Source organism: Colletes latitarsis, chromosome 2 (assembly GCF_051014445.1).
Source record: "Colletes latitarsis isolate SP2378_abdomen chromosome 2, iyColLati1, whole genome shotgun sequence".
Taxonomy (NCBI): Eukaryota; Metazoa; Arthropoda; class Insecta; order Hymenoptera; family Colletidae; genus Colletes; species Colletes latitarsis.
This window is the reverse complement of record NC_135135.1, coordinates 22,708,090-22,730,990: the sequence shown is the minus strand read 5'-3', so window position 1 is coordinate 22,730,990 and position 22,901 is coordinate 22,708,090. Positions and strand designations below refer to the sequence as shown.

The window sequence follows — 22,901 nt, the reverse complement described above, 5'->3', positions numbered from 1 at the left end:
TGTATTTTAATGTCGAAAAAATAAAATAAAACAAGAAACATTTATCTATAAAAATATATTGCATTTTATAATTACAAATATATTTCCACTTGTTTATTATCAACATTATTATTTAGTTTTATTTCTCAAAAAGTATCCATTTTTGTATTACTCTACTATGTACAATTCTCAGATCAAAAAATTCGAGCATATGAAAATTTGTATTACAAAGATCAAGTATAAATCATTTATGTTTAGAAATTTGTAAATATTTCACATACCTATTCTTTCCCTGAATTAGTCCTATATGAAATATAAGTATTCCATAACAAAGCTACTGCTTGTACTATTAAGACTTGGTATTGCAAAGGTATAAAATAAAAGTTGAATAATTGTACAGTAGGCCAAATCTGAAAAAATGTTGCATTCACAAGTGTTAAAAATACACGTGGAATATTATATAAAATTTATCTTACTATACATATTATATGTTACCTTATAATTATTCTTTAAAATTTCAGGATATTCACTTTTTAATTTTGTTTTTACATGTTCTAAATCACTTTCTCGTAACGTACCAATTGTAGATAATAAAACTAATAAAAATGAAGGTGCAAAGAACAGTTGATCACAACATACTTTCTTTAATACTACAATTCCTCCTGTAGAACCAATATATTTATCTAGTATTCCATACCAGGTTCTTGTTACAGGGCCCTGTTATATGATTTTAAATCAATAAAATTAATATATGAAGTATGCAATTATAGCTGAACATTCAGTGTATAAAACACTTTTATATTACAACTACTTACAGCAATAAAAAAACCTATACATCCAAACTGGGCTGTTCTTATAAAATCTAATTCACTAATTTTTTTTCGTTCAATTACATTTTGTGCAATCTGATCCCCAAGTGCCATGAATGTACCTATCCATATAACAATACAAACAACCACTAATGCAAGTTACAATTATATATACGCGATATAGAACAACTGATTCTATTACCAGCTTGGATAGCTTGAGTGCTTAATGGATATTTTGATAATAATCTTTGATATATCTTTATAATATTCGACATGTTCGTCGAAAATGTTATTACTATTCACTCAAATTTTATTAATTAAATTCGTTGTGTATAGACCTTTACCTACGCAAACAAGCTTTTAGATTCAATTTCCATCGAATAATGTGCAAATACGTTAATATATTTGACAAATACGTTCTTAAAACATGACTGATTGCAAAATGCAAAATGCAGGAATTACTTGAGTTTCATTGAATTTTAATTCATGAAATTGTACTTTGTATCTATGTTACACACACAATTCCACTTATTCTATTCGTATTACGTAAACTATGTATAAATTCTAGTTTTGTACATATTTCTTTTTTTAAAACTTTTCCTAACAAATTACTACATTCGTTATTTATCCCATATAGTTCCCATTGCATCATTAATAATTATTAATACATGCAGTTATTATATCAAGTCTTGGGTCAACCATAGACAAGGTCACAGACAATGTATTTAGAATAGATTGGAATAAACTTAGCAAACTTGTAACCAAATTATTATTTATGTTTTTTTCAAGAAGTGAAGAGGGAATCAAAAATAAAGCTCTTTTGGGAGATTTTGCCTTAGATGCGTTGGTTTTTATTATTGTGTTAGACAAACTGAAATACCAACCTCATGAAAATCAGTGATCGGTATTTCAATTCGTGTAACACCATCTTCCATAAAATGCTAGTTTTAAGGTAAATACTATTACAGGAAGTAACTTAAATATCGAATGTTTTGATTCAAACTTTAAAGTGTAAAAATAAATCTTATGTCCTTGCCACATTTCCAGCAAACTGAACGATTCGTTCAAGTAGGCTGTACAGACATGTAAAAGTTCGACGTAAACATTTGACAAGTTCAAATTAAGGGGGAAAAATGTTATCGAAAACGAACGTTACATTACCGGGTACATTAATACGTTTCTGTTGTAATAAACTTTAAGCATTACACAGAAGCAATACTTCGATTAATAATTTTATACTTGCAGACGTTCCACTACCACTTTCTTTGCTCATAATCGCATTATTATCTTTGTGTTTTGCTAATAGTTACAATGGTGAATTTGTATTTGATGATTCTGAAGCTATTGTAAACAATGAAGATGTACAAACGACTCCTCTCAGGGATCTATTTAAAAATGATTTTTGGGGAACTAAACTAACTTACAAGCAAAGTCACAAATCATACAGACCATTTACAATTCTGACTTTTAGGTAAAACTGTGCTTATAAAAAATATATTTGAATGTCTGTTACATAGAGATGTTAACTCTTTTTAGATTACACTTTTGGCTTCGTGAAATTTTAGTAGCTCAAGATTATCATATAGTAAATATTATTCTACATATGATAGTGTGTATGTTATTGTTGCCTGTATTTAATATATTATTGGGCTCAAAAGGGAAAAACATTGCAGTTTATGCTACTGTATTATTTGCTGTTCACCCAGTACATACAGAAGCTGTAAGAAATATTGATAGAATTAATATATTTTTTTCTCAAATAAAAACTCAATATTAGCAATCACTTGTAACATTCAGGTTTCAGGTATAGTAGGTAGAGCTGAATTGCTATGTGCTCTATTTATGTGGTTATCTATTTTGCTATACAACTATTCAATCTTTGCAAAGAGATTACTATACAGATGGTGTAGTATGTGTGGTTGCATTACAGCCATAGCAATTTCAATGCTATGCAAGGAAACTGGAATTACAGCAATTGTAAGAAACATGAAAAATTTGTTGTGTGTTAGTTGGTTTCATTAATTATAAATTTTTCCAGGGTATTTGCAGTGTATATGATCTTGTAGTAGTAAATAAAGTATTACCATTTAATGTGGTCATATTTATGGCAATTAAACCTTCTTATACAGAAATAAAGAACATTATTGAGCGGAAACAAAAATTATTGATCAGGCTCTTTATACTTTTTGTATCTGGTTTAATACTCATAGTTTCAAGATTCAGTGTTATGGGATTTAAACCTCCTACTTTTCAGCATATTGATAATCCAGCATCATTCATAGACAACATATTTTTACGAATGCTGAATTACAGTTACATTTACTGCCTAAATGCATGGCTATTGATATGTCCTGAATGGTTGTGTTTTGACTGGTCTATGGGTTGTGTACCTTTAATTACTACATATGATAAAAGAATATTTTTTGTTTTCATTTTTTGGCTGACAATTGGCATACTGTTTACATACACTTTCAATCAGCATGAAGAAAAATTTGTAAGGTAATTATATTGTTGTAAATAGCTGAAGTTGTAAATCTACTGTAAAAAAAAATGTTTTTTCTTTACAGATTTACGATTATGGGACTGGCAATATTAGTCTTTCCATTTCTGCCAGCTAGTAACATCTTTTTCAATGTTGGTTTTGTGTTAGCTGAGAGAACCTTGTACATTCCTTCTGCTGGTTATTGTCTTTTATTTGTTATAGGATTACATAAACTTTGTAATCGCATTTCTATTCAGTATGCACTATTAGCATACACAATTTTAATTTCGTTATTCTTCGTGAGATCGTGGATACGAAGTGACCAGTGGAAAAACGAAACATCACTTTTCAGATCAGCATTACATGTTTGCCCATTAAACGCTAAAGTTCACTACAATATTGCCAAAAATGCTGCTGATGCCGGGAATTCTACATTGGCACAGTATGCGTATGAAGAAGCTTTAAGGTATAACAAAAAGTTCAAGCAACATATTTAAGAGTAGAATGACAAGACCGACGTAATTTCTATATCTTTTGAATAGATTAAATCCCCAATATGCACAAGCTATGAACAACCTCGGTAATTTGCTCAAAGATCAAGGAAAATATTTAGAAGCAGAAACTTTGTTTAAACGGGCTATAGAGCTGCAGTAAGTCTGATTACAACCGACTATTTGAGATGCAAGGAGAATGGGAAAGTTTATGTAGTCATTCCTGAAACTTTTGATTAGAAACATAGTGTCATTAAGTTGTGAGTTTTAGGGAAGACTTTGCTACAGCATGGATGAATTTAGGTATTGTCCTGTCGACTCTAAAGAAATATGAGGAATCTGAAAAAAGTTATTTAACGGCCCTATCTCATAGAACCAAATATCCCGATTGCTTTTATAATTTAGGCGTGCTGGTTAGTAGAATGTACATCGATTTGATTAAGTGAAACTATCCGTTCTGAGCGAAACAATTTTTATTGCAGTATTTGGAAAAAAAAAATTACGACAAAGCATTAAAAGCTTGGGAATCTGCTACCAGACAGAGGAAAACTCACAGAAGAGCATGGACGAACATGATATTACTACTTGATGATTTAGGTATCTAAATAAAATCAATTACACTTTTATTCATGTATATTATAATGTACGCATGATTTTAGGTATGCGCGAAGACGCACTTAATATAGCAATTCAAGCTTTACAATTTTTACCAGATGATGCCTCTATTCACTTCAATATTGCAAATATATTAGGCAAAGCTGGAAACTTTGTAGAAGCGGAAGTGCATTTTAAAAATGCAATATCGAAAAATCCTACAGACTCTATGTTTTACACAAATTTAGGTAAATTTGAAAATTTGGAAATTGTTATTTAATGTTTATGTTAAACGTTTATATCGATTAAATTTAGGTGTATTGTACCACCGATGGAATAAACTTAACGAAGCGGAACATATGTACAAGAAAGCGTTAGAAATTAAACCAGAACTTCATAGTGCAAGAGATAACTTGAGAAAATTGTATTCTCTGAAGTCATCAATAAAATAATTTATTTTTTAGTACGGTAAAACTGTAAAATTGAAATTACCGATTCATATATCTTCTATTTTCCTCAAGAGTTCCGTATTTCGTGGATAGGCGTACGCTTTAAAATTTCCAACCTTTTTTTTACCAATGTAATTATAAGATTTGAAACACGTGTCACAAAAGTAACAAGGATTGTGTGGTATTCTCTCATGCTCCATTGTGATCCACTGTACACTGTACACACCACATATCATACAAAACTTAGAAGACGTAGGTCTTAATCTTACTATTTGTGGGTATGCGGCTACGGCTAAATCATCGTCGGAATTAATCAGCCTAAAGACGATTAAACAATTTCAATTGAAGCTAAACATAGGTCTATTTTAACATTCAAGATTTCCACACAATTTAATCGAATTACCTTGAATCACTGAATACGATCAAATGCTCGCACCCGCCTTGGTGTTTATACACCCATGGATAACCAAATCTTAAAAATAGAGAATCTATTCGACAATTTTCCATTATTGCAGTTCGAAAAGGCCCTAATTTTGGCCGCCTTTTTGCCCATTCTTGAATTACTGTACTGTAATCAACATTTGTTGGCTGCCTACTGTCATTATAAAAAGTGTCTTCGATAAAAAAGAATCCTGATTTATAAACGTCCTAAAATAATGAGAGACGTTTTAGAATATGTAGTATGTATAATAATCTGACAAATTGTGCAGAGATTACAAATAAAAAAAATTACTTTTGCCATAGGTCCTACTGCATTGTCCAAATTGTTGCTACATTCTTTAGAAATAGTGTAATCAGCAATGCAAGGTATTTTATCTTTCAACTGAGCAAGTGTCTGAGATCCTAATATAGCTGTAACATTATTCAATCGAAGTAAAGAACCACATTCTGTCTTTGGTGCATTTCGTGCACGTTGAGCAAAAGGATGATAAATCCTAACAAAGACTAGAATATCTTGACCAGGAGTAGCACATTCACCATCTGATTCTACTTCTGTTTTTTTGTCATGGGTCTAAACAATAATGTAATAACTATGTATCAATAATATTCCCTTTCCTACATGTTTTTTATATTAAATAGACATTTACTATAAATAATTCACTTTGATACTTGTAAGAGATTCGTTTGGTCCCTAATTTCAATCTGCTTCTTAAATTCTGAATGGTCTGTAGATCCACATCTTCTGGTAATTGAGGATCGAATGCCTCTTGTGTTCTCATTCTCCTAGTATTAATTATTTTTGGCATTTCTCCTTCTACAGTCAAGTTGTCAATGCTGACAACAATGTACATACTTTAGAGCAACCAAAAAGGATAGAAACAATTGGTGCAAACGAACAAGTAAGAATACCTGCAGTAATTTGCCAGCATGGCCATTTCCTCTTCACCAAGATTAACACCCATAAGTGACAAATAATCTCTTTTGTCTCTTTTCATAGGTATAAAACATTCTGTCGATGTTATCATGTTTTTATATTCATCGAAATATTCTTTTATGTGAACTCTTGGTGATGCATTGTTATTGTATAATCTATATACGTCATCCATGTTTTTGAACAACAATGCGTAATTCGTAAAGTACAAAACGAATTTTGTGCGCACTCAAAGGTTTATTAATTTGTTCCGAGAAATATGGCACGCCAAACGTATACGATATGTTAGATGGTGTTACTTAAATTTTGGAATAGGTTATCAATCTGATCAAATGTAATGAATAGATTTAAATACCTATCGTTGCATTTTAATACATTTAGCTACAATGAAATTGAGCTATAACGATGAAATAATATTTAAGTTCAGGATATAAAATTAAGTTTTAAAACTATTGGTTAAATAAATAGACGTAAATTTCCATGCATGTTTCAATGGAAGGAAAATACCAACGGAAGATGCAATACTTAGAATGGTACTAATTGTCATATTAAACTTATTTTTATGTAAACAGACATACTGCGACTAGTTAAGGAATTTAGATTGAATAAATTTAAACTAGAAAACTACCATATAGAAAAAGTTTCCAGCTAAGCATAGCCATAGGTGTAATATAAGAATGACATATCTTAATTAGGACTGATGATAATTTTCCAATAATTACAGATTATTATTTAATATACTATTTATGTTATTAGATTCGATAATATAACTATTGTGACCCTTTTTATAGGAAGTTTCCCACATACTGGTGATGTCATCTACCGGTCTATAACCGTATTATTTTTTTACAAACTTAGACATTCTACCGTAGATGGCACGCCCATCCTTTTCGCAATAATGCCTTCATCTTTATTAAGAAAATAAAGTTTGACTGAATATTAATTCAAAATTTATAAGTCTAAGTTATTACATATTAAACGTAAATGAATGTAGAACTATGTATATATATAAAGAAAAATAGAATGAGTCATTATAATGTCATTCAATGATAAAACTGAGTACTGTTCTGCTATAAATTTGAACGTTTTGCAATTTGATCCGTTCATCGAAGTTAAGAATTGCGTTGAGGGATGTAGTTAATACTTGTCGTTAATTGGGTTGCTTGTTTGGAAACATCGTGTTATCGTTGGCATAATTATCGTTGATAATGCTATTTATTGTCAACGTGTAATTTTGGATCTATGTATTATTCGGTCGTAATTGAGAAACAGTATAAATTTTCGGGCATCAATATTAAAGCTTTGTTTAACTTCGTACGCTTCAGTACGTCGAACTATCATGGTATTCACGATTTGAACGGTTATGAACTACCGTCCATAAGACACAGGACATTTCGGTCGTCCATCTTGGAAAAAGTAAATTGAGATAAATACAAATACAATTTTTTGAAGCGACCTTATTGCTTTGTTTCATAATTGTTAATTCGTTTTTACTTGACATTCATTAACTGTCCAATGACTTATGGACGAGAGTATACCTGCATTTCCGAAGAATTACCTTTCAATTTGTGCTTCCCCCATCGGAATTTCGACAATTTATCTCACGCTCCATATACCAGTATCTAAAAATTCATACGAACCTTCTACCGAAACACCATCGGGACCGGAAAGAGTGCTCATGTAGACAGCGGGAGAAGCAGAATAAGACAATGAACGTAAGTCACGAGGGCACAATGAAGAGGCGTAAACCACGGTTGCTCACGGTGCAGTGCTCTCGCCAATGGTCCGTGCGAATGTGGCTCCGCCTCTTAAGCGTGGCCAGCTTTCCCCTCTAGTATCCATCGTGATTGTCGGCTGCGCTTGGTCGAGCGTGCGCACCAGTGTACACTCTCTCACACACACACACACGGCATCTGTACTACGGAAGCACAACGGACTGATCACTACGAATGCGCAGAAGTGTACGCGACACGTCAATGTGCGCGGCCACCGATTGGTCGTCGACCACTTGCAGCCCTCTCGAAACAAATGCAGTCCATTCTTCTCCCACTTGCGTTCAGTCACGGATCTCTTCTCTCTGTTTCGTCGTCCGTCCTCCTTCGACCTCTTTCCCTCTAGTCGGAGTTACTCTTTCTCTCTGTCTCGTTTTTCCCTAAATGATTTTCACGTCTCTCGGTCGCTCTCGTTGCACGGGACGTGCACGACCACGCGTACCAAAGCATGTAGGTGGGATGAATCTTTCGCTCGTATTCTGGCGAACACAAGGATATAGCTCTCGGTGCGCACGCGGTCGCGCGTTCACACATGAGAGAAGAGACGACTACCACAGGCAGCGGGCGGGGGTCGCGGTTCTAAGGCCACGCTAGTAGCCGGAGAGGAGATTTCTTATTTCTGCTCTGGTAAATCTGTCGCCCCAGTCAGTGAGGCAGCGAAGGGCGAGCCGCGCACCATTGACCGTGTCCGTGCTTCTTTTTTCGTCTCCTCTAGTCGCGACCCGGCGTTCTCCGTTCCTCTCGCCCTTTATTTCTCCCGCGCACACACACACAAACAGCACATCGTCTCTTCCTTTCTCGCTCTTTCTTCTATGGTAGAGCAAAGCGGCGTGTACACGGACACGGACACGGTACTGCACGTTGTTTGCACCGGTGTTATTTACCGTCAAGTTACATTGTCGCGTTTTTCCCGCGTCGAGTGTCTTTCCCCAGCCCGCGCGAATCAACGACGCGGTTCGCCAGTTACCATCTTCTTTCATCGGCCGGTGACGCGGTGCCCCGTGGTTCTCCGGTTTACGTCGTTCCACGCGAATGAAGAATCAATCGGCGGCCGTTGCACTAACTTCTCTCGCGTTGCGTCAGTGAAGTGCCTCGTTCTTGTTCTTCCGAATTGTTGTGGCGTAGTTCGGTGAGCTGGTTACGCTGCTGGACGCGAGTGAAAGCGCGCCGATATTTACTGGAGGAAAATGTAAAATTGAAGGAATGTTGGTACAAACAGTGCAGAGGACATAAAGACTCGCTTGAGAGAATTCGCGGGTTAAATAACTCAACTAGGACTAGGTGTTTCGGAGACCCTGGATTTGCGAGTTAGAGGATTCCTTGCTTTGAGAGTTCAAAGGGCACTTAGATCGCGAGACAGAGAACTTCTCGGACCAAGAGTCCAATTCGAAACGCCCAAGTATCGGAGAGAAGCTGCTGCAGGTACTCGAGGTTTGCAGAGTCACAGAGGAACCGCGTTGCATGTAGCCGACGGCCGCGAGACTGGTCTTCCCAATGGATCCTATAGTTCTAGGTGAGCGATCGGTCCTGTAATTTAGAAGCGACGTAAATATTGTTCCGGTTAACTGTGTAATACGTACTCTCTGAACCCACTGACAGGGGTTGTCGGGACCAATTTCGTTTTGGATAATAGAAGAAAAGATGCTCGTAGAACGAACGAAATGTCAGGAACGAGAATTTGCATGGTAGCTGTAATTTATACAGGTGTTGAGTATAGAAACGAGCAAGGATATCTTAATAAATATGGATCCACGTTACCAATGTTGTTTGGTCCCAGCTTTTTTCAAACCTGTGTGTATGTTTAGTGTTTCCATCGGTTATCCGATTCGTGTAGGTGGTCTACGGTTATAAGATTTCGCTGGATGGAGTTTCGAAGCCATTCCGTCGCAGTTGTTCCTGTTTTCTAAGGGCGTGCGTGCCGAACATTCTGCCTTTTTTTTTTTCCATGCGTCTTCCATGATAAAAGATTGAAATTGCCGCGCGGCGATTGACGCGTGTGTCGATCAACTTCGACCTAATTGAATTTATAATTAAATGAGACGTGGCGCTTCGTTGTATCTCAGCGGCGCCGTCGGCCGGTCACACTTATTAATTTCGCTGCAACGATAATAAAATAGGTTGCAATTATCGGACTCAACACTGAACGGTACCTAAGCTGCCAGCGAGCGACGTTCGTTTCAATAGAATCTCTTGTTTACAATTAACAGAAACCACCTACGTTTTTTCTATTGAAGAACGAGCGATAAACGCGCGGCAGAGATCTTCGCATTCGTTAAAACCGCTTCAAGTCAAACCATGTATCTTATTAAGATAACGTTGAACTATTTCTTCTATTTAAGAAACTACAATTGTAGAACTCCCAGCTTTTACGTGACGAATGAAATGATATGCAATCAACCGAATAATCCGCACAGAGAAGGATACGAATTAGTCTATTTATAGAAAGTTTACTGTACTCGTTTCACCAGCAACCTTTGCCCTTGCTGGGTCCCGGATGCCCTCTCTCGGTCCTTATCGCCCTGCTTTTCTTCGTTTTTTCAAACTCTCGACGAAACAGCTATACACCATACGTGACTCGTCAAAGCGATGTTTGGTAATTATGCCAATGGTCTATCCTCGACTTCACGAATATCGGAACTGACCGGTCTAACGAGACTGCTTCATAGCTGGTTGCCGATGAGTACACTAGCTAGCATAATTTATGTCACTGGTTACCAGTGAATGGTCCAACCAACTGCGATTTATACTCTTCCTAAACGTCTGGACACACAGAGGCCCCTAAACGCTCGATGTTGTTTGTTGTTATCAAAGATTTTCAATGCTTTCCTCCCTCTATTGTTTGTCTATTTGCGACGCACGTTGCACAGCTAGGACAAGTGGTGCACAAGAACAAAAGTTCTGGCCGAACAGAAAAGCTTGAGACTCGGTCGAAAAGGAATTCTAGTCGAAGAGCGACGCGTCGAATCAGAAATATTGACAGGAATCCGGGTATCATGACCTACATTTTGGTAATGCGATCATAAATCACTATGATGTGCCACGTTTGTTGTGACGCGTGAAACGTTGCCGATGACCCAGATCTAACGTTACCCTTTCGCGGCAAATCCCGATGATTTTTTTCAACACCCGTATTCCACGCGATGGACGCGCGTCGGAAACGGACTCGTCCGAAAGCGGGCCGTACGAAATTACGAGGAACCTTCAACCTGCAACGAAAGATACAATTCTACAAAAAAATTCAGTACTACGCGGCAAATCGAACTTTGTACGGGAATCTATCGATATACGCCAATCAACGAAAACACAAAACGTTCGGAAGTGGACGGAGAAGCGATTAAAAAACGGAATCCGATCGCGGAGCGGAACAAATACGCGTGTGGAAATAATGTCCGCGGTTTAAAATGCCTGCGTTATCGGCTTCCACGTTTTTTTCTTCCCCTCCGCGATGACGTTGACAATCCCTCGAAGTCATTGACACCAATACACCCATAAACCAGCGCGTACGGTTCAAGACCTTGATACGTTAACGCGATACATTGGAAACGTATGTCGCGAGATAAAGTCGTCCGAGCGTGGTTCTCTCAAGCGGGTGGACCGGGAGATACGCTCGACAATAAAAATTTGTCACGACACTTTGCGACCAACCGATTAACCACATTGTTTTTCCGTTACTTTGCACGAGCGAAATTCGCTCGAGGCGATCGCGCACGGGAATCTGCGAAAAACGTTGGATCTCGGTCTTTGCGGGACGAACCAATTGCTACTGAATGTAAACTCTACACAGGCAGTACCTGAAATAAGAATAAACATTTTACTATGCTGCTCGACTGTGTCGAAGTATCTATAATGTCAATGCAAATAGGAGTAAAGCATTGTTTGTTACCATAATTTGAATCGAAAATCAAATTGTTCCCGGACGAAGGCTCCAGATGCGTTTGATAATATTGACACTGTTGGAAAATGTGCAGTTATAGATTCATTAGTGTTCAATTAGTACCGTTTGTTCCAGTTAAACAAGGAAGCCAGCTTTTAAAGGGTCCAGTTGACAAAGGACTCTGCGCAAATACTTGCAGTAGCTTCTGGAGTTCTCTCGAGCTACCTAAGGACCGTTTCGGTCGATCCTCTCGCGTCCTTCACCACGGTTTTCCGAGCAATCGTCCTTCTTAGCTTGAAAAGCATTCGCGACAATTCGTTGTCGACTAATTTCGTTGTACCTTTAAAGTTAATCCTTTGAGATTTCGTGTTTACTCTAACTTTGGCTCCCTTCTGGATACGCGCTTTTGTTCAAACGCTTGCAGGCTTTTTTATTTTATAGTCTGAAGAACGAATGACAACATATCACACTTTGGATGTAGCTTTGAAACAGTAACCGATCTAAACAGAAAATAATTCTGAGAAGGCACTGATACCGAGAAGACTTTGTCAATTGGAAGACGCGAATGGTCGAGAAACGATAACGAAAACCATTGCTTAATTTTCATTATCTTCTTCACTTTGACAGTAGAATGTTCTCTAATAAAAAGTTTATTATTCGAACACCGTCATGCATCGATGACCGAGCAAATTTTTTACGGACATTAGAACATGTATTTATCTGAACTTTGACCGATTCCAGACGCTAATTCGTATATTATAGAAGAGGACACCAGACGATTAGATGGCGAACATAAATCGCGCAGAAACGTAAGAGACGGTATCGTCTTTCTTTTTATCGTACTATGCGTCTCCGTCGCTTCGTTTCGAATGTTATACAACATCGTATTACACGCTGGTGGAATCGATACTGAGATCTTCCGAATCGCTTAATTAAATATTACATAAGGCCGTTATTATTGTCGTCGCACGATTACAGAATACCAGAAAGTGTCATTCAAAACACATCGTGATACGGCAGAAATCTACGATCGAACGATCGCAAAGTGTCCCGAACGTTTACCACGATGCGTCTCTAATATTTATTTAAATTATTCGCCGTTCCTCGCGTCATGGATCGGTTATGAAAACGTGACAAGGTGGAACGTATCGTATGGACTATTTCGCCTACAGACAACGATCGTACGGTAAAACGATTCCGAGATGTATCGTTGACAAGTTGTTACTTGCACGATTTGGACGTGCATACCAGTCCCGTGATTCAAAATTTTGGCGATCCGCCATCGGGGGAATCTTCTAATAGCCTATCCCAAAAATTTCGCTCGTCTGTGTAGCATTCGCGTCGGTCAGCAATTTTAGTTTTGACACGAGCGTTTTTAAATCCAACTTTTCGTATCGAGTCAATCCTGATTATCGTTGAAGCTGTTCCTCTTGTATCTTGAAATAATAATAGTCAATTCAATCGCCGTCTGCGTAATTTCATTTTGTTGGGATATCTACTACTGCAGACTGTGGTCGACAGTGATCCGCGAAACCCTTCGCCAAAAGCGGAGACACGTTCGAGGGATCGACGAAGAAAAAGAAGAGATATATACTTTTGGCGGTGCACGTTTTTTGTTCGTCGATCGGATATATTTCGGTCCCACTGTCATCGCGTATTCCAGATGCGAGACCGGGTTCTCGCGCGGAACACGCGCGCGTACACGCACGTGGCGAGATAAATTTTGCACGGATGTATTTTAGGTGCACGAAGAAAGGTATGAAGGAAGAATTATTGGAAAACTTGGCGAAAGGTCGAGGAGAAAAATACAAATCGAGAATTAAACGCGAGTGCTTCTTCAGCGACGTGAAACTGATGAACGAGTTTCTCCTTGGAGAATAAGTAAATGCGTATCTTGCGTATTTTGTTAATGATTCTAGAAAAGCATAATTTATCAACAATTCCCTGTACGATATTTGTATATATTTATGTATTTCCACGTGGGTCGTTGGCAATAAGTACCAAATGTTTCAGGAGAGAAGAAGAAATAGAGGCGAACGATGAATACGCGAATCGTTGTTAATTCAGTTCCAAGCAGACGCGTCTAGAAACTGACGAAGCTATGATGAAACTATGTTCGACGAGGTCAAACGGTTATCGTGAAAAATGCACCGCGATTAGCGCATAATTAATTTCCTCTGGCGTGAAGTTACATAAATTTCACGGTTATAAATAGACAATTCGGTAATCTAGGAAAAAATACAGAATTCGTTCTTTCGGCGATAACCCAATTAAATGAATTTCCCTCGTCGCTAGGAAAAATATCGCGCATAAATTTACGTGCAAGCACGATAACGTCCGTTCGATTGCGTCGTAGCGCGTTGGACGACCATGTGGATTACGCGCGATAACAAAATCGAAGAGTCTTCGAGCGTGACCGATTTTAGAGCGATGCAAAAATCGCCTCGATTTGCCAAGAATCCTTTTCCGGTGGGAGATAACACTGTTTGGCCGGTGCCCAGGTTATGTGACTTCTGGAAATAATGATGAAGCCTGACAGGCCTATTTCGAACACTCGCGGATACACGTGGTATAAATCTGGGAGCGTTCGTCTTCAAACATTCTGACTCGATACCGAGATTCGTGGCCCTTCAAAGCTATGGCTATAAACTTTTATAAACTGTGCAATCTGAACTTGAGGATTTTATCAAAAGCTATTTTAGATTCTTCGTTGTAGATTCACCGCCATCTTGGTTCTCTGAAGGGATCAAGGGTTTTCCTCCAGGAACTCCTAAAAAAAAAGAAGTTCTGTGTCTAAAAGTGTTCAAATTGTAGAGTGCTGGCACCCTGTAAAATTTTCAATTGCAAAATTTGGAAAGCGTACCTTTCCTCGAAGACCGCCTTCGCTTCCACAGAAATCCAGCTTGCCAAATTTCTCAATCACAAACACTCCCCATCAATTTTTACCGAAACCAGTAGATTTCTAGCGTTTCTGTTGACGTTGCATTAATCTCGGGCGTTGGACGATTCCCCGGACAGTTTAAACTTCACGCTCGAGAATTAAGAAGATTTAATTTCTGACGCGCCGCTGCGACGAACTAATCACTGACATGTGCTCCCGGGCACTGCGGAAATTAAATTAAAGATCCGTTTCTATAAAAGCGAGAGAGGCCGACAAAGGGGACGGCGGCTCGGGGGTCGATAATTAGCGAGTGAGAATGGTAGACAAACACTGGTCGCGTTCGGGGGCATCTACGTAAGTGAAACACATGTTTTCGAGGGTGACACTGACATCCATCACTCGTTTCGTGCACGCCCACATCTCGGACCATGCCTCGGCGTTCGCTTTTCTACTTATACACCAGGCTGTCTTTTTTACTCTTCCTTTTGTCCATGACAATTTGTTTCAACCCCCTCTTGCCCCTGGTATCGTTTTCGCAAATTTCCAGTTACGAAATTAGCGCGATACTTCTTCCTGAGGCTTCGTTGCATTTCTCAGAGAGCACGGGCGACCGCTGGAATTGAAGACACAAATCGCTCGAAATAATTGGAAGATCGTTTATTCGAATTACTTTATCGTTCTCTAAGCCACTGCATAGAGATCAGTCTTTTACCTCAATTATTTACTCGTGTCGATAGTATTTTTTAATGACGTAATACCATCAAAACAGTTTACCTTACATGCCATTCTCGATCGAATCTGTCTTCCTAAACAGCACAATTAGCTACAGAGTCAGTCAGCTCGTTGCAAGAGCTAGTAAACATTAAAGTTAACAGACGCTATGGCCAGACGTTCTCAATTACCGCCGTAATTATTGTCATGCTATCAATCTCGATCGTAAGTATGACTCCCACCGTTTTGCGAATTACATAACTCACGGTTGCGACGGATTCGCTTCTGTACCGTGTACAATAAGACCACAGTTAACCCGCGGAGGAAACGCCAACCTATCTCTCTCTATCTCTGTGCTATCTCTTCTCGGGCTAGCTCGAATTTCCTGGCGGATCGTCGCGGATCGAGGAGGAATATAATCGTTGCAGGAAGATCGAGTGGTCGCATACATCTGCGGATCGTCGTATGGAACCCCGGCGATCCGGCCATTTCACGCACGCACACGCGTGAACGTCGTCGTGCACGCAATATTATTAGACTTTTTCTCGAGCGTGCAGTGATGAATGGCTGGGATCAAAGGGTCCCGACGCGTGTAGTAATTTTACACGCGTGTAATACACGTATTCAGAGCGAGGAGAGAGCGAACGGTGCACGCGTGTGCGACCGTGTGCGTGGTTTGCGTCTCTCCGCACATGCGACACTCGAGGAGGATGATCCCCTGTTCGGGACATCGGAACTTGCGCTTTCGCTGAGGCTGAGTGTGTTGGGTTCTTCGACGTTATAGTAATTAACACCGTTGTAGGCGTAGGTGTCCTATAGAAGTATAAACATAATAATAAATAATTAAATGATACATAAAAGTCAGCAGTATATCAAAGTTGACTGGGATCAGAAATGCGATCCAATTGTTTATCTTGTACCAGTAATATTTTCTACCCTCCCGCGGGAGAGACTGGGGGACATTACTAGAAATTTATCACCGACCCGTATAGAATTTCTAGTACTCGAGACCTCGGAGACCTGCAGATTAATGCTTTGGGGGACAAGAAAAACATTTTCCTTTGAGTAGGCGAGAAAGGGTCCTATAAAATACAAGATAAAGCGTTTCATGATTTCGATGATTTTTTTTGTGGTACCATTTGCTTCTATTTCACTCTGGCTTATTGTTGCACCTTTTCAACTTTAATTACTCTTACCCGATTTGTATCGCGTGCTCCTGGTTGCCCCGAAAAATGAGAATTGCAAAGAATTAAAAGTCGTTCTCCAGCAAAGAGTGTAGCTTCATGGTTCGCGAAGGCGGTGACAGAAACAGTAGGCTCCTGAAAAGTCACGAAATTCATCGTAACTGTAAATCTATCAAACTGGCGGTTTATCCGCTCATTAATACTCACCTATAAACGAGCCGACTGGGGAGCGCATAAACCACAGAGGCTGTCTCCTGTTTAACGAGCCCGCACTACTCTTTCACGATCGACTGTTCGCCAGCAAAAAGACGGGGCTTTTAACGTAGCGCGGATCATTAAGTCCAAATCGTTGGAGTTTAACGGGCCACGTCGGGGTCGTTCCACGAATCGGCGATCTGCTGAAAAACCCGTTCCTTTGACCGGGGTGATTCCCGGAAAACCCCTCACCCCGTTTCTCCGTGAATTTTTCATCTTAGCGGTTCGCTTCGGTCAGTTTCTACTTTTCAACGGTTTCGGTGTTATTAATTTTATTATTCTTCAACGTCAGTTTACCCGTTTGTTGAATGAATAAATAAAAGTCGAGATTTAAAGTGGACGGGCGGCCATCGTTGCACAGCGATAACACTCGGTAAGTGTCTGATCTCTGAGTCTCGGCTTACGAGCGAACATCCTTTACACTACGTTGAAATTTACGACGTATTAGGTAGCGTACTATAAACTCATTCGCGCAGTCATTCGATTATTTCAAAGAACGTAACGCGACGTTTCCTTTGAGAAGCATCAATAACATTCGTTGACGGTGGAGCAAAGGGTCGCGCGAAATTCGCCATTACGATCCGAATCGAGGGGATGCCGGGGAAGATGGGGAGAAAAAAAATGGTGGCCGATGGGCGCGCGTGCAAAAACGCGTCTCTACGGTCGACGGCGTCGGCGTCGGCGACGGTGCTCCCACTTCCAGGAATCACGGGAGCCATCGTAGGGCCTTCCTTTCCGCCCGCGGTTTTCTTATTTGCTCCTCTTCTTCTCCATAGTACCTCCGGCTCGGTGCACGGGAAGAGAAACGAAGGGAGAAAGAGAAGAGCCACATAAATTTCCCCACCGGCGGGTGTCGGTGTCTCTTCTGTGAACAGGAAAGAGCGTGCTCCGCGTTTCCTCTCCATCTAGGATCCGTCCGTCCATCTCTCTGTTTCGAGGGACACTGAAAATAACAGAGTGTATGTAAACATAGATTCGCTAAATGCCCGGTTTCCGTGACGGAACGACGCTAAGTCGTTTGCGACTGTCTTTGCGGATCGATGGTCTCGGAATTTTTGGAAAGGTTACCCCTACTTCGTTCTACGCTAAAAATTTATAAAATATACAAAATTGCTTAAAGACAAAGAAACTCGGCACTAAACAGTCCACACAATTTCTATTGCGGATATTGGAGAAACGTACAAGAAGTTTCCTCTGTTCTCGTGTTTCAGGGAAAGTCAGAATGTAGCTGTGCCCCGGGTTAAAGATAGCTCTTCTTATTATGCTCGTAACGGGTTGTTTGTCTTTGGTTACCGGCCGGTGGAATTTAGGTGGGTTTTTGGAATGCAGTTAAAGGTAATTGGTAAGGCATCGCTTCGCTAATTAAGGGCTGTTACACAAGGCAGATTGGATTAACAGGAGCAACCGACGTGATGATATGGAGACCGAGTACATCTGCATCTCATTAAAACGAACTCCCCAACGCCAGGTGTAAGTCTCGATGCGGTGTATATTATCGCCGCGTTATTTCGGCGTCCCAGCGAATCGATGTTAGATCGCGCGGTTCCTTTGCATTCCGACCGCGCGTTATAAACCTCGACTGTCGACTACCACGATTCTGTTAATCAAAATCGTATTGCTTTTCCACCGCTGAAACGACCGCGAGTCTCGGAAATTGGGGGTGTCGCGTAACCCAAACAGCGAGAGAAAATAAAATCGGGATTTACTGAGAGTTTAATGGGCCCGAAAGCCCTCTCCGTAATCGACTACGACACGTCGACTATAAAAACCCTGACCCAAAAGGTCTGTCTAATCGAGCAGCGCCACTCATTTTTCTTGTTCGACTCGCTGGCCCTTCGACGAACCTCGAACTGTGAATATATTATGTGTTCGAATTTCTCACGTTATCGAATCGTACTGACATCTTGGTGTACTGATGGTACTTGCCATATTTATAGGCAAGTACCATATTCAACGCTATTAGACATACAAGGAATACTTTACGGTTAAGGTTCAGCTACCAGTACCATTTACTTTCAGCAGATTTCGTCCTACTAGCTTTAAATGGTAAAACCTATGATCTGCTACCTAGATCCGATCGACCTTGACAAGACCAATATTTCTGTTCTCTGGTGCAGCATATACGCGGATGTAATCCTTCCTTTCCCTCTTTTCCCGGAGCAGATAGCAACGCGGCGGAGTTGGGTGGGGACCAACAACAACAGCAGCAGCAACAACAGCATCAACAGCAGCAGCAGCAACAGCAGTATGGCGAGGTGAACCAACTGGGTGGCGTGTTCGTGAATGGGCGACCCCTGCCAAACGCGGTTAGGCTGCGAATAGTAGAGCTTGCACAGCTGGGCATCAGGCCGTGCGACATCTCGCGGCAGCTGCGGGTCAGCCATGGTTGTGTCAGCAAAATCTTGGCCCGGTACCACGAGACAGGCAGCATACTGCCGGGCGCGATCGGCGGCAGCAAGCCCCGGGTGACCACGCCGAAGGTGGTCCAGTACATCAAGCAGCTGAAGCTCAAGGATCCGGGGATCTTCGCCTGGGAGATCAGGGATCGTCTGCTGTCCGACGGCGTATGCGACAAATACAACGTTCCATCGGTGAGCAGCATCTCCAGGATACTGAGGAACAAGGTCGGCGCCGCCACTGCATTGCATCATCATCCCCATCATCCAGCGCATCATCACCATCATCATCACCTGTACGCGGCCGCGGCCGCCGCAGGAGCTGCGCTCTGTCCCGTCCCTTATCCGCCGACGCCTTATCACGCAACGCCACCACCCGCTGTAACGCATCACCATCATCATCATCATATTCCAGGTTCGTAGCTGACAATCTTCTCATTCTCTCTTTCTCTCTCTCTCTCTCTCTCTCTCTCTCTCTCTCTCTCTCTCTCTCTCTCTCTCTCTTTCTGTACAAATAGAAGCAACAATTTTATTAGGTAGACGGCTCAACTATAGTATATAGATAGATGTTTAAATCTCTGACTCGAAAATTTTCATTCCCTTGGTGATCTAGAGCGGACAGTCCATTTTGTTCCGACCCGAATCGTCACGATATCGCTCAGCTCTGTGCGTGACGCGGGGAAGAACAATCAGATGCGGTCTGAAATGTATTCAGCCTTTTGAAATCGTTCGGTTCTAGAGCCCCCTATTTCACGGATACACCTGAATTTAAGGTCACGCGTAGAGGAACGCGTGATGCTATTTCTCACGTGTTTATACACGTGTACACGGGTACATGGATTTACAGACACACGAATACACGTAAACTTAACCATCTTACTATTACAAGAATCACTGGCGATAGTTCCAATTCAACTACATTTTGCTCGACACTGCTTCCATGTCAAAAGAAGAAGAAACACACACAAAACTAATCAATAATTAATTCATTAACACCGCTATACGTGTATTACACATTTTCACATATATCTGGGTACCCGTATACTCGTGTCTATTGCGATCATTTTCACGGGTACACGCACCACGTGTATCCGTGTATTTAAAAACACGTACAAGATCGAAGGCTCTATTCAGTTCTAGCAGCGAGCTCGCGGGATATCAGGCAACAGTCGCGTCTCTTTCTTCCATCCTGATACGAGCGCTGATTATCGAATTCGCAACAACCCGTTCCTACCAATTCGGTACCGGTGCGTTTCCAGTTGGCCCGACGACGCCGAGCAAGCTGTCGCCATCGTCGCCGACCGCGATCCACGCCGGTCACCAGACGACCACCGCCAGCAGCCTTCAGTGGCCGAGTCCTCACACGGTCCACGATATTCTCGCCAGTGGTTGCAATCTGACAGTCAATTCTCCATCGTCCTCGTCGCCGACCTCGCCGCTCTGCGCGACGGTCAACAATAACCACCATCATCACGGCCATCATCATCACCAGCCTAACGACAACGTTGTCAACAACAACAACAACAACGAGGAATCCAGTGCGACCGGTTACCATCATCCGCACCACCATCACCATCACCATCAACAGTATTACGCGTCGGCCCTCTACCATCATCATCACCATCATCACTCGGACAACGCGACGCCCGTGGTGACCGCGTCTCCCGTCCTCGCCGTTCAATCGATCATGATGCAATCATCCGCGGCGAACAGTCAACCGGCCAGTCCATGTAACTGAGATTAGATTCGTTTTATCGGAAGAAAAGCGTGTCCCTAACGTCAAGCAACAAGAGAAGGAGTGCAGACGACGAGAGCAAAATATATTATACAAGTGGAATAGGTTCTGGAAAGTGTAGTGAAGAGACACGGTAAAAGGTACTTACTTTTTGTGAACGCGACGCCCCTGGTGACCGCTTGCTTCTCCTATCCTCACCGTGCAATCATAATGCAGTCTTCCGGGTAGCTGAGATCGAAGTTGTTTCATCGTCGAAGCGTTGTCCCTAGAATCGATAAACGACAGAAGACTTTGTAGAAGTGAAATAGGTTTTGGAAAGTGTAGTGGAGAGACACGGTAAAAGGTACCTTTTGTGAAGATTCGTGAGAACAGAGACGCTGTGGTGCAAAAGAAACAGTTGATCGTCGGAGTCGCTGTTGCGCCATTCTGTAACGAAAGAACGCGACGATTACTATTTTGAGCGATCGAAGAACATTGTTAAATCTTCGATGCCAGTGTTCCGAACAATAGAAAGTACGAGAGGGGTATATCACCAGTATTACATATTTTTATCGCCGTGTGCCATAGATTGAATGCCAAGAGTGCCTTTTTTCGAGTGCCATAAAGAAACTTAATTCTATGTATTTACCGTATACGCGACGAACTATGAGAAAACGACGGAACAGGGAGATTGTTACTATTTTTTCGTCCCTTTTGTCCGTTTTCGTACGTTTGCACGATTCTTGCGTAGATTTAACGACGCGATCGTCGAGGAAGCGTTGTCTGTTCTCGAGAAAGATATACATAGTGAATCAAAGACCGAACATCAAATCGAAAGGATTATATCGCTATTATTTAACTGATAAACGAGTACAATCGTTTCACTATTGCGTAATCATACGTCTTCTGCCATGTTTTTTTTTTATGGAATGTAACTTTTCTCATTGGGAAATATATAGTTTCCTCGAAGTTAAACGACAGGCTCCACCCTTCAAGTTATCCTTCCAATCCTGTAAAAATGTTTAATATAAATGAAAGTTCAAGCTATCGTTTAAGTACCAGGACGTGTTTAACCATTTATCTGTACAAAGATTTTCGCACCAGGACCTGAAACAGCTACAGGTAAGTTGCTTTAGTAGGTATTGTCGGTAATTCGCGAATATTTAGTTAGAGACAAGTGTCAGATTACGCTTAGACGTCGAAAGAATTAGTTGGTAATGATGCATCTCGGACGAGCTCCCTTCTCGTTGCGTCACGCCATAACTATAATTAACCGAAATTTTTCTGCGGCTGACATTAATCTACTTCCTAGCTCACGGCTCGGTTGGCACGCTGAAGAGTTCGAGAATACAACGGCGCTTTAGATTCCCCGCGATTCCGGACTTTCTTGGCACGACGCGCGCAGACCTTTGAATGATACGGTTCTTTCGCGCGGATGGTCCAAATGGTCCACGATCGAAAGTGCCATTGTTTGGTCCATTAACAGAAAACGAGATTCGATGGAGTCGAGATTAAACTAAGATTCAGAACGTCGCGTCGGTACCACCTTAAGTATACGAATAGCGACGCGTTTGTTCTCGATTTTTTGGTAATTCGTTTCGGATTAAAAATTTCATTTTGTCGCGTTAAAGATAAATATTTCTACATACAGAGACGATTATGGGCTGCGAAGAACCCCAATAGCTCGCACCAATTCCAGCAGAACGCAATCTTTCGCGGCGATCTGTTTAATGGCCACGACTTCCGTGGCTCGAGAGGAAAGTTTGTTTCAGAAACAGCGGGAGAAAAACCATCGGGATTTAGTTGTCCGTGCTCGCGCAATCGAGTTTCCAATCGATCGAAGCACAAGGTACGTATTCATTTTGGCCAGCGCTTGAAAAACGGTAAATGCAATAGTCGAGAGTCCCGCAAATGGGCATAAGAAACAATTAGAGGGCC

The 22,901-nt window shown here is 40.8% G+C and overlaps 4 protein-coding genes across 5 annotated transcripts; 2 read left to right on the top strand and 2 right to left on the bottom strand.

The window, feature by feature from the left end:
• Positions 1 to 87: 87 nt before the first annotated feature.
• Positions 88 to 1,592, bottom strand: Mpv17 (Mitochondrial inner membrane protein MPV17). The gene is made up of 5 exons (XM_076784263.1): positions 1,287 to 1,592; positions 991 to 1,132; positions 795 to 910; positions 475 to 696; positions 88 to 389 (listed from the first exon to the last, which is right to left on the bottom strand). The coding sequence occupies exons 2-5, from the start codon at positions 1,061 to 1,063 to the stop codon at positions 261 to 263; spliced, it is 540 nt and encodes a 179-aa protein (XP_076640378.1). The 5' UTR covers positions 1,064 to 1,132; positions 1,287 to 1,592; the 3' UTR covers positions 88 to 260.
• Positions 1,593 to 1,655: 63 nt separating this feature from the next.
• Positions 1,656 to 4,807, top strand: LOC143352020 (protein O-mannosyl-transferase F38B6.6). Its single transcript, XM_076784257.1, has 12 exons — positions 1,656 to 1,740; positions 1,836 to 1,952; positions 2,034 to 2,259; positions 2,325 to 2,508; positions 2,586 to 2,765; positions 2,827 to 3,287; positions 3,356 to 3,736; positions 3,813 to 3,920; positions 4,033 to 4,174; positions 4,244 to 4,358; positions 4,421 to 4,603; positions 4,671 to 4,807. The coding sequence occupies exons 2-12, from the start codon at positions 1,922 to 1,924 to the stop codon at positions 4,805 to 4,807; spliced, it is 2,148 nt and encodes a 715-aa protein (XP_076640372.1). The 5' UTR covers positions 1,656 to 1,740; positions 1,836 to 1,921.
• Pbp49 (proximal sequence element A Pbp49) lies at positions 2,266 to 6,956 on the bottom strand. 2 transcript variants are annotated; one of them, XM_076784259.1, is made up of 6 exons: positions 6,155 to 6,956; positions 5,893 to 6,079; positions 5,538 to 5,816; positions 5,208 to 5,452; positions 4,848 to 5,122; positions 2,266 to 2,506 (listed from the first exon to the last, which is right to left on the bottom strand). In XM_076784259.1, the coding sequence occupies exons 1-5, from the start codon at positions 6,349 to 6,351 to the stop codon at positions 4,852 to 4,854; spliced, it is 1,179 nt and encodes a 392-aa protein (XP_076640374.1). In that variant the 5' UTR covers positions 6,352 to 6,956; the 3' UTR covers positions 2,266 to 2,506; positions 4,848 to 4,851. The 2 variants fall into 2 exon arrangements, with proteins under 2 accessions (XP_076640374.1, XP_076640375.1); XM_076784260.1 differs by lacking the exon at positions 2,266 to 2,506 and having other exon boundaries at positions 4,168 to 5,122; positions 6,155 to 6,373.
• Positions 6,957 to 8,519: 1,563 nt separating this feature from the next.
• Positions 8,520 to 21,865, top strand: LOC143347365 (uncharacterized). The gene is made up of 3 exons (XM_076776439.1): positions 8,520 to 9,461; positions 19,017 to 19,664; positions 20,509 to 21,865. Exons 1-3 carry the CDS (start codon positions 9,443 to 9,445, stop codon positions 20,985 to 20,987), a joined length of 1,146 nt encoding a protein of 381 aa, XP_076632554.1. The 5' UTR covers positions 8,520 to 9,442; the 3' UTR covers positions 20,988 to 21,865.
• Positions 21,866 to 22,901: the final 1,036 nt, after the last annotated feature.

What these genes read in the sequence shown, in the direction of transcription:
- LOC143347365 (XM_076776439.1), top strand. An exon ending in TCATCATCATCATATTCCAG is followed by an intron (nt 19,665 to 20,508) that starts GTTCGTAGCTGA and finishes GTGCGTTTCCAG; the next exon opens with TTGGCCCGACGACGCCGAGC.
- Mpv17 (XM_076784263.1), bottom strand. Translation starts at nt 1,063, where the DNA reads ATGTCGAATATTATAAAGATATATCAAAGATTATTATCAAAATATCCA. An exon ending in CACTCAAGCTATCCAAGCTG is followed by an intron (nt 911 to 990) that starts GTAATAGAATCA and finishes TTATATGGATAG; the next exon opens with GTACATTCATGGCACTTGGG. An exon ending in TTTTAAAGAATAATTATAAG is followed by an intron (nt 390 to 474) that starts GTAACATATAAT and finishes ACATTTTTTCAG; the next exon opens with ATTTGGCCTACTGTACAATT.
- LOC143352020 (XM_076784257.1), top strand. Translation starts at nt 1,922, where the DNA reads ATGTTATCGAAAACGAACGTTACATTACCGG. An exon ending in AAACTGGAATTACAGCAATT is followed by an intron (nt 2,766 to 2,826) that starts GTAAGAAACATG and finishes AAATTTTTCCAG; the next exon opens with GGTATTTGCAGTGTATATGA. An exon ending in CATGAAGAAAAATTTGTAAG is followed by an intron (nt 3,288 to 3,355) that starts GTAATTATATTG and finishes TTTTCTTTACAG; the next exon opens with ATTTACGATTATGGGACTGG.
- Pbp49 (XM_076784259.1), bottom strand. Translation starts at nt 6,351, where the DNA reads ATGGATGACGTATATAGATTATACAATAACAATGCATCACCAAGAGTT. An exon ending in ATCAAAGTGAATTATTTATA is followed by an intron (nt 5,817 to 5,892) that starts GTAAATGTCTAT and finishes ATTATTGTTTAG; the next exon opens with ACCCATGACAAAAAAACAGA. An exon ending in CAGTAGGACCTATGGCAAAA is followed by an intron (nt 5,453 to 5,537) that starts GTAATTTTTTTT and finishes TCATTATTTTAG; the next exon opens with GACGTTTATAAATCAGGATT.